At 32.8% G+C, this 10,819-nt stretch overlaps 1 protein-coding gene across 1 annotated transcript; it reads left to right on the top strand.

The window, feature by feature from the left end:
- The first annotated feature begins 2,011 nt into the window (after nt 1-2,011).
- Nucleotides 2,012-3,935, top strand: LOC7493190 (UPF0481 protein At3g47200). The gene is made up of 2 exons (XM_002317729.4): nt 2,012-2,132; nt 2,403-3,935. Exon 2 carries the CDS (start codon nt 2,416-2,418, stop codon nt 3,739-3,741), a length of 1,326 nt encoding a protein of 441 aa, XP_002317765.4. The 5' UTR covers nt 2,012-2,132; nt 2,403-2,415; the 3' UTR covers nt 3,742-3,935.
- Nucleotides 3,936-10,819: the final 6,884 nt, after the last annotated feature.

The raw sequence follows: 10,819 nt of genomic DNA, 5'->3' as shown, positions 1-10,819 counted from the left end.
CCGTCCAAGTTGATCGACATATTAACTATAATAATATACTATAATAATATTTGAAAACGCGATTGAAATTGTATTTTTTAAATTTTTTTGTTTAAAATTAATATTTATTTATTTTTAGATTGTTTTGATGTTAAAAATAATTTTTAAAAAATAAAAATATATATTATTTTAATATATTTTTGAAAAGAATTTTAAATTGTACGTGGGTGAAAGACAAATTTGTGTCATGTCTTATTATAATGTGTATAGTGATCTATGAGAGTCTTTCTGACGAGACCTTGAAAGCTGCTTATGCAAGATAGTGCATGCAGCTTTATACCCATCCGAAGCTCTTCATTCTTCATCATTCGTGCCTTGAAAATTGGAATTTCTTCGTAACGGCATAAGGTTTTGAAGCCTGGGCCCTCTGGTGGCATTCTAGGAGCATGCGCATGTTTAGTAGTGTGGTTGTGGATGTTTTTTAAATAATTTTTCGTATTAAAATACATGTTAATGATGTTTTTTCATTTTTTAAAAATTATTTTTGACATCAGCACATCAAAACGATCCAAAACATACAAGCTATATTAAATTTTAGTAAAAAAAAAATTTTTAATTTTTTAAAAACACAGCCATAGCCGCGTTCCAAACATTTCCTAAAAATGCGAATTACAAGAATGTACAGACCACTTGGGCACTGTATGGAAACACTTGGCTAAGCATATATCTTATTTTATGATATATGGGTATTGATTTTGGATGAAAATTACTTGATTATTCTATTCACACGGCATCAACACATTAGAGAATCAAATCAACCAGACAAGAGAATAATTGCTGCGAGACAGTAATCATGTAGAATAAAGAAGAAGTTCGAATTTTATTTATTCCTTGTGGGAGGATATGCTTCGGTTGTCGAATAATCTATTCAAACCATGAGTGGAAAAAAGAAGAATGAAAATCAAATTCTTTGTTATGGCAGAAAACAAAAGAAAAGTAAAAGAACCTTTTTCGTGTTCTTCTATTCCTTTCAAATTATGACGGTCCACAAGTTTTTCTTGCTTATGTTTGTATAAATATAGTTATTAAATTTTGAATAGGATTAATCAACTTGTTGATTCGAGCTTTATTTAGATTTAAGTTTGATTTTAAATCATTTAATTTTGATTCAGTTAAATATAATTAATTTTAATTAACCCGATCATTTAATAATTTCATACTCTAAACTAAACCAGACGATTAATAGAATTTTTTTTTTTTTTTTTTTTTTTCAAGGACCCCAAAACATTAAGAATCCCTATCTGGATTGAATTAAAATTTGGAATTGAAACTAGTATCTTGACAATAAAGAAACAAAGAAAGGATAAAAATGGTTAAGTTTAGATCGATGAGATTAAGATTTGTTTTCAAGGTTATGATAAAATATTTTTTTCATATTTGTGTGTGTGGTGGATGTTAATTTTAAATTGGGAATCATCGAATATAAAGCTCTTTCACAAAAATTATGTTTGCATTATTATGTTCGTTATACAAAAAAATTCCATACTTAAACGAGTATTCGTGAGATTCAAGTCAAGAGATTAATCAAATGATCCACTTGAACACCTTAAAATTAGGAGCGTTAAAAAAAATTAGTTCATTTATAATATTTATATTATCTGAACTACTTAACCTATTAAAGCTAGCATGGTACTTTCAGACATGGATATAAAGGAATTATGGAACATTTTTCAGGTAGGTGAACGGCCAACTGCAGTTACACCCATTTTCATTTTTATTTTTTTATTGTGAATTGTTGATGTCCGTATTAGTTTATATGCGTCTAGACTAATTCTCTAAAATTCTAGAGTTAATGACCAAGTAAGACTACAGTGACCCTCATATTTATGACATTCAAACTGATGATCTCCATAAAATAAACTCAGGTCTGATTAATTAAACTACACTCATCACAGCTATCACACCCATTTTCTTGATTAATAAATAAAGAGTGAATTAAACTTGAATATTGCATATAAATAAAGGGGATATAACGAGAGTGAAGAGACAGGAGAACTCATACCTACCTGTACTGAGGAGTCCAAGAGAGACAAAGGTCGGGGGTGAATTAGTATAGCATTCAGGAAGTCAAGTGCCTCCGCTTTCAGACCAAGGTACTAAGGTTCTTTGCGTCCTAGCTAGTTTTGTCTCGCTACTGTTCATGTTCCTTAATTTGTTCCATTGATTTTGCTTCCAACGACAAAGAATAAGTTCATGTATGATTAAATAAGTTGCCATGAGATTTTTTTAAATCGAACCCCAAGTACGGCAATACTGATTATTAACATGCTTGTAATTTATTTAGTACCTTTTCCTTCTGATGCTAAATTTGAAGTTAATTTCATTACTAGTTAATTACAGTTATTTATTTGTCACATGATCAGAAAACTTCAACAAATGGGAGAAAACGATCGATTAAAAAGCCCTTCAATTCCAATTGAAAAGCTGCGCCAAGATATTTTAATTATTATTCGAGATGACTTGGAGACTAGCTTTCGGTCTGAGCAGTGTATCTATGAAGTTCCTTCAGCACTTCGTGATCGAAAGGAAGATGCCTACACTCCTCGAGTAATCTCTATAGGCCCTATTCATCATTATAGCGAAAAATTGGTGGCTATGGAAATTCAGAAACGGAGATATCTGAAAGAATTTTGTAGACTGAGAGTGGAAAAGGAGCAAGAAGAACTTTTGGAAACACTTCTGAGAACCATTTCAAGTCAAGAAGATCACATACGCCGTTGCTATGCAGCTGATTCCTCGAAGCTTAGCGGCGATCAGTTTGTGATGATGGTTCTGTTAGATGCTGTATTCATCTTCGAGCTCTTCTTGAGGAATGAAGAATACCTGGGCGATAACAGCAACTATCAAGACGATTTTATAATAGGCCAACCCTGGTTGAGAGCTGCGATTCGACGAGACTTGATATTGCTTGAAAATCAGCTGCCATTCTCTACTCTCAATGAATTATATGATTGTGCAATGAGCACGACCCATTGCAAACCTTTCATGTACCTTTCCTTCCGGTACTTTGATAAGTACAAAAAGACATCCGAGCCCAGCCAAAAAATACTACATTTCACAGATTTGGTGAGATGTTTTCTATCATTCAAGCACCCGGATTTAAAAATTGATCAGAATGCAGAACCGATAAAAACTCTTTACAGCGCAAAAATGCTGCAGCAGGCAGGAATTAAGTTCAAGCCATTGCCGAATGTATCCCTGCTTGACATTAGAGCCTGGAAACCTCTCTCAAAAGTTCAGACACCGCTTTCAGATAAGAAAGGTAAGTTACTTATGCCTTCCCTTGAAATCGACAACAATACCGAATGTCTCCTCCGAAACCTCATTGCGTTGGAGCAGTTACATTATCCAGGAGAAGAGTACATTTGCCGTTATGTTAAGCTACTAGATTTTCTCGTGGATCTTGACAACGATGTGGATTTGCTCATCGAAAATAAAGTTATTGTTAGCAAGCTAGGTGACAGTAAAGCCGTGGCGGAGCTTATTAACGGACTTTGTCGAGAAATGGTAGAAGTTTCTTCCACTTTTGACCCTCTGTCCAAACTGCTGAATGATTACTATGACAGCTCCTGGAATAAAAACAAGGCGTACTTGGTAAGTGTGTACTTCAAAAATATTTGGACAGGAACTGGAACTGTTGTTGGATCTCTCATCCTGCTGGTCACCGTGACACGGTTTATCCTATACCTTCTACGTTATTAGGTCACTACGTTTTCTGGAAAAAGAGTGGTTTGAAGTCTGTAACATATATAGTTTATCACTTCTGTTAATCGTGACGTGTGTTGCGCCAGTACTGCTTGTAGATTTTATTTTTAGTTTGAAGTTATGAAATTTCGTCATTCGTGCTGTAATTCTTGTACTTCATTGTTAATCAATAATTATGGTTTGCATCAAAAGTCTACAGCTCGACTTGTTAAGAATTTTACCCTCTTTTTTTTTCTCTCTGTCAACGGCACAAAATACAAATGGTGAGCGGCCAATGAAAACGAGCAAAACCAAGAAGAAGGAGCTCAAGTTGGACGGTTGGACAGCTTCTCTTTAATTTCAATAGAGGTTATAATTTAGTTGATCAATCAATGGCATTGGTTAATTTAAAAAAAAATACAAATTTTATATTTATTTAATTATATCAATTATACAACCCATTATATATATTAATATATTGGCACGTGCTATGCCACAATCAATCAAAATAAATTAAATATAAAAAAAATATTAAAAATATAGAGAATATTTTAGTCTCTTGAGTCTGGCGATCATGCAAGACTCAAGAGCCTTGAATCTGGTGGCATGTCAGGTCTAAATGATTTAAGACTAATGATCATGTCAGACTTAAAAAACTTAGGTTCGGTAATTATGCCAAACGCAAGCCACTTGGACCTGGCGTGTTTGTTAAGTTTTTATGTGTGTTAACTAGTAGAGGAAGGAAAGTATTTATTTGAGTGCACCATAAATGCATGTTTGTTTTTACATTTTAAAAGAAATTAAAAATTAAAAAAATTGTGATATATTTTTAAAAAATAAACAAATGTTATTTTAATATATTTTTAAATAAAAATTACTTTGAAAAGAAATAATTAATCCAATACCAAATAAGCTCCAAATCAGTTTAGAAATTTTCATTTTATATACTCTTATATATATATATATATATATATATATATATAAGACAAGCTGGACTTACAAGCCCACTATATAGTTGTGCTTGGTGTGGTTGTTGAGTCTAGTCCCCCACATTTTGTTGCATTTAATATATATTTTTGTGATTCATTGATTTTTTTTCTTCTTTTTTATTGGGAAAAAAACTAGGTGACAGATAGATGATGTGGAGTGTGACCAAGCAGGCAGGCAGGAAGAGAATTTTTCTGGAGGATTACGATTACAGTATGGGAAATCTTGGCATATCCTTGTTGTTTCCGGAGATAGAGGGATATGGATTAAGAAATTACAGTCAGAATTAGGTGATGGGCCTTCACGTGTTCTGAACACTATTTGGGCTCTCTAATCAGAATGTAGGAGATATGGGCCGTTCAATTCAATCTGTGATAACGTTACGAAGAACAAGGAAAGGAAAGCTGCAGTGTTCAAGCCCAGCATGTTATGTTACTCGTAGGAAGAGAGTAGAAGGTCAAGTCCTAGATAATCAAGGAGAAAGAGGAGTGACTGAAGGGGAAATTAGTGACGATTCTATGGACAGCGGTGCTATTGTGATGGCAAACAACAGAATTTCGTGGCTGTTTCTCTTTGCGAACTGATCTAAAAGCAAGGACAAGGTAGAAGCTGAGGCGCATAAAACTTTGGCTGTAGGAGTGCAAATCTGTGTTCATATCACCGGTGGGGATTCTTTGGTGGCTGGACATATTCGGTAACAAACAGCTAGAGAAGAATGGGACTGGGACCGAACTCACTAGGTTCTTGATCAGTAAGGATTTCTAAGCCAAACGAACCTTCCGGTTGCCATCAAATCAAGATTTGTTTTCTGTTGCAGCAGATAGAATCAAGATTTTTTTCTCTTTTTTCTTGACGAGGTATTCTGTTTGGATTATAACCTCAGGCATAACATAAGCTGTAGGTTTTCCGACTTTGTTGCTCTTGAATTCTTCTGGAAATGCTAACACTTTCTTCTTATAAATTTACACACACACACACACATATATGAAGAGCAACTGTTTCCTGATCATTTCAACTTGAAATCAATTGCTCCCAATGATTTTTTTTCATTTAAAATGATAACCTTTTTATTTTTATTTCTTTTATTAAATCGTGTTGAGACAAGAGAACTAAGAAAAAGCCAAGAACCCTTTTTCGTAGGATAAGAATCCATCCCAGTATGGTGCTCTTGAAGAAGCTTCAAAATGGCCATTGCAATTTGTAGAAGGTGAAAAGAATTGGGCTGGGAGGAATAGTGGATGCTCTTCAATAAATACCACATAAAATTATATAAAATCCTAGACCTAGTAAAGAGTAAAGACTGAAAAGTAGCCAATATCTTTTTAGCATGCCTTGATTAGACGAGGGCCATTCTAACTTTAGTTCTTTGCTCCTCCATGAAGTGATGCAGATAAGGAATTCAAGAGTTGAATTCACAGAAAATACGAGCTTTTTCTAGTCAAAACAAGAAATGCTTTAACAGCTGAAATGGGCCAAAATTATTAAAAGCCCTACTCCTTTTAGGCCTGGCAAACGTCTCAGATGGGAAAGAAGAAGGTACTGTCATTTTACTTCTACCTCGTAAGAGGTAAAAACTGATAAAGACAGCTTTCCACATCCATGTTTTGGCCACGACCTCATAGTGACCTGAGATGATATAAACTTTGTACCTAAACCATGTGTGAGATCTGCCTCGAACAACCTGAGTAGTGAGTGGTAGTTATCTACCACTGAATAGAATGTGTCTTCATAACTACCAAAACTTTCTGTCGAAGTAGACAAAGCTTTCATCAATAGTAGCATCTATTTATTGTACCAAAGACAAAATGATCAATCCTTGTCTGCATTATATATGGAAAATGCCAATACCTCTAGCATGGCCTGCATGCAAATTGAAGTCAAGGGACATGATTGCTGATACAGTCTTGCAAATCCTGATTTTTTTTAAAACTTGTGGTGCAAATTTCATCTTCTCGTATACAGTTGCTCGTCATGTGAATGTTAGTGCTAGACTACTTAGTTTTGGAAACAACTTCAAGACTCTCTGGGCTTAAAAATAATTGAATTTTCTGACCCCAAAGTTGGTAGATGCTTCTTGATGATGTTGAATTGTCCTAGCATATGGGCCATGAAACATTGAAAAGAGAAGCTCGCTACCCTAACACTCATAAAGGACTTCACCTAGATGATGTGAAATGTTAGCATCATTCATTCTCATACACAGCATTCTTGTGATAATTTATTCATTAAAGTGCACAAAATTCTCCATTTAGATCCTCTAGAATCTCTCTACAATTGATTTCAACCAACTAATTATCATTAATCTTAAACTAATTGGAGCACGTTAGGTAAAAAAAATCCTGCAATAGCCTGTACGAAACCTAAATCTATAATTTGTAGGTTCACCAGCAACTAAAACTTATCAAATCTTTCATGCCAAATTCAAATATTATATTATAAAATTCACAACTCCATGTGAGATAAGTGCAATTTGATGCTAGGAAATACAGCTATAAGCAGCACAATAATATAGTGCATGTATCGAGCCAAAAAAAAGCCTCCTTTAGCAAAAAAAAACAAATTTTGCAGTGGAAACAAAATGAATTATGATTAATTATAAGGTTGGCTATGATCATATGCAATTATTAAAGGAAAGGATGATGCAGCCGTATAAAGTGAATCTTCGTGTTCATCGTTTACATTTGCAAGAGGAAAAGTAAAGGGACAGTGGGGTTGGTGTGAAATAGTTTACAGCATGATATTCAAATAGTTTCGAACACATTTCCTTCAGCATTCCCAACTACCTACTCCTAGTGTAGGTCCATGACCAGCCAATAACTTAGAAACCAACCTACCACCCATTCTATAAAACGTATTGGATAAAATTATATATATATATTTTTCTTTATAGATTCATTGTTGTAATTGGTTTTTATAGCACAAAATATATGGTATGTTATTATTTTTTTATTAATCGGATATAATGTGTTTCTTTTTTGGGTTATAATGAGAATAATCATTCTTAATCTCTAATTAAATATCCCCTAGCCACTCTTTTCATGAATTGAACTTGGAGAGCTTATAAAAAAATAAAATTAAAAATCTAATTTTAACTATGGATGTGTTCATTTAAACACAATAAATTGTTGGTGTGACACCTAGTTCAATTCTATTTCTTAATCAGTTATTGTCTTGCTATTTATAGATAAAAGGGAATAGTTTCTACTGCCAACCCATTAATTTTGAAGGAATTGTTTGGAATTAATTTTTTTCTTGTTATGTTGTGTTTTAAATTAATTTATAGTCTCATATTTTTCTCCTTGATATTCTCATGGCATACCTAGAATGTTTTTCATTTTTTTAATTACTAGGAGTCCTCCAACATTTTATCTATGATTTTGAAGGAATTGTTTGGAAAAATCTATGATTTATAATTTTTAAAAAATTTATTTTTTATTCTGGCAACCATAAAATATATCTATATACCAATCTCGCGCTTATAATTTTATACCAAAGCCAACCTTAATGGCTCATACCAAAATATACAAACACATGCAGTCAAAGGGCAAAGTATCTCTGTCAAGAAAATTATCATAGCTTTAAACCACTTCTGCCTGCTATACCCCACTGACGGGTCCATGCCCTACACAAGACCCCAACATGTGCAATGCAATCCAACAACACCCCAAGCAGCAAATAAAATATGCGTCATGGCTTGGCTCCTTTGCCTGTGCTCTGACCCCTGGAATCTGTGAAGGAGTACAAATTAAACTGAGGACTCCTCACCTAATGAAACGGCCGGTCAATATGATTTTCTTAAGATGAGCGTCATCAATGGCTTCCATGGGACCATTTTCTTTTGCAATCGAAGGAATTTATATAACAAGATCAAGCCAAAAGGGTTCATCAATCAGATCCATTGACCATGCATGTTGTAAGATCTGAGCTTTCAATCTTGCCGTCCCAGCTAATAGTTACAGGATCATGACCACTAACCTCATAACACGATCCATTTTCAGCTAATTATCGTCTCTCTTTCTTGCATGGATCTCCTTCTCTCTATAAAATAATAGGAGAGTTGGTACTGATCTGCTCCGAGAAGCCGCGTTTGGTTAGTCTAATTATTGCTTTCAATAATCCTAATAGCAAATTAAGATCATGGCTTGGTTATGTGGATATAATTAGTAGGAATCAATTGGTTAATTGAATTGCAAAATATTAGATATTATAAAAAATGGAATATGTACAATGGAGGCAATCCTTGTTTGCTTCTACAAGTGCAAGTGACAAAATAGTGAGGCATGAAAAATTGAATATTAGACTAATATTATATCACCAAGTAAATGCAACCGTGCAAGTTGTTCTAGATTATCTTCAATATTACAAATTTTTTTTGAGAAATATTTATATATTATACTTTGAGATGAGTTAATGTACTTGAAAAAAAATATAAACACGAGACATAAAATAAGTTTAAAATAATTTTGAAGTAATTAAATTAATATATTTTTAAAATAAAAAGATTATGTTTTTTTAATTTCAAAACAGTAATTTTCATAAAATAAGTCTAATTATTGTTTTCATAAGAAACTCACTTATTCAAATGGGAAGTACTCATATATGTAGGCATTGACATTAATTTAGTTTGGTGAGAAATTAAGTTTTACTTTGTCACTCTTGATGAGGAAAAACCAAATAAAAACACCGCAAGAAGCTCACCAAGAGTTGCATTCATTTGTCTACGATTAGAATCACGCACATTTATGTTTTTAATTCTCACTTTAGGAAAATTTATTTTATTTTTTATGATTAAATTACACATAAAAGAAACATTTTAATTATTTCTTTGCAAATGAAAAATTGAAGTAACTCATAATTTAAAATTATTATAACAATCGTGCTCTTTTCTGTGTCCATTGTTTAGCACTGCAAGCCCATTGTTACCCTCTTTTTGTTCAATATATATATATATATATATATATATATATATATATATATATATATATATATAAACAGGAAGTTAATTGAAGCACCAAGAGGCAAAGGTGAGCCCTTTGTTAACTGTAAAACCAATTAATTGGTTTAGTGTGCATGACAGGGTAGATTTAATTAATGGGTTTTACATTAATTTATGGTAAAGATGCTAGAGGTTATAATCTTCTAATAATTGTGATTAGTTCTAATCACAGAAGCTGATCAGGAAATTAAGCAACTTGTATTAGCGTTGATCAATGAATAATAATATATGAAAAAACAACACAGGCAACGGTTTTACGTGGTGAAATTGTCTTGTTTGGAAGGATTACAGCATAACACACATCGATCCTTACAAATAAAAAAAATAAAAAATAAAAAATAAAAAGGTTAAAAAAATCTTCATTTTTTATTGCTCAAGAGCTACGTCTTAGGAGCCCACTGTCCCTTTGCGGACACTTCACGATTTTTTGCCCCCTGAGATTATATTAAAAAATAACGAAGATACTATTCCTTTATTAAACAAGTGATTCTTCGGCTTCTGTTCATGCAGCTAGTGGACAAGCACTTGCTCCCAGCTTATTACAAAAAAACTGTTTTAATTTTTTTTTAATTCATTAATTTTGGATATTATATTTTATATTTTTCAATGAGTCACTCCGACAAAGCAAATTTAACACAAAGTCTAAATATTATATGCAAAAATAAAATAAAAGAGATATTTTTTTACGAACACTCTTTTGTGATTACCATAACACCAAAAGGCTATTGTTTTTTTTTATTGATTTTATGAAATATCATACTCTAAGATCTTGTATATTCACCATGCAAGTTCTACTGTTTTTCTACCCTCATGCTCGCGTATCAAAATAGTGATTAATATCTAACAAATCGATCTTTAAATTTTTAGATTTTTACTTACTTCTTTTAAAGATTAAGGGTGATTATTTTCGGTTCGGTTTGGTTTTTATTGAAACAATAATTAAACCGGTTTTTTAAATAAAAAACCAAAACCAGTTCAAACCGACCGGTTTCGGTTCGATTCGGTTATTTTAGAACAAAAACCGGTTTTATTTTCTTGGTTTTTCCGGTTTGGATTGGGTTTTCCCGGTTTGGCTCGGTTTTTTCCTGTTTTTTTTTTCAGGTTTATAAAACT

Source organism: Populus trichocarpa, chromosome 12, assembly GCF_000002775.5.
Source record: "Populus trichocarpa isolate Nisqually-1 chromosome 12, P.trichocarpa_v4.1, whole genome shotgun sequence".
In the NCBI taxonomy this organism is placed as follows: Eukaryota; Viridiplantae; Streptophyta; class Magnoliopsida; order Malpighiales; family Salicaceae; genus Populus; species Populus trichocarpa.
This window is presented reverse-complemented; position numbering and strand designations above follow the sequence as displayed.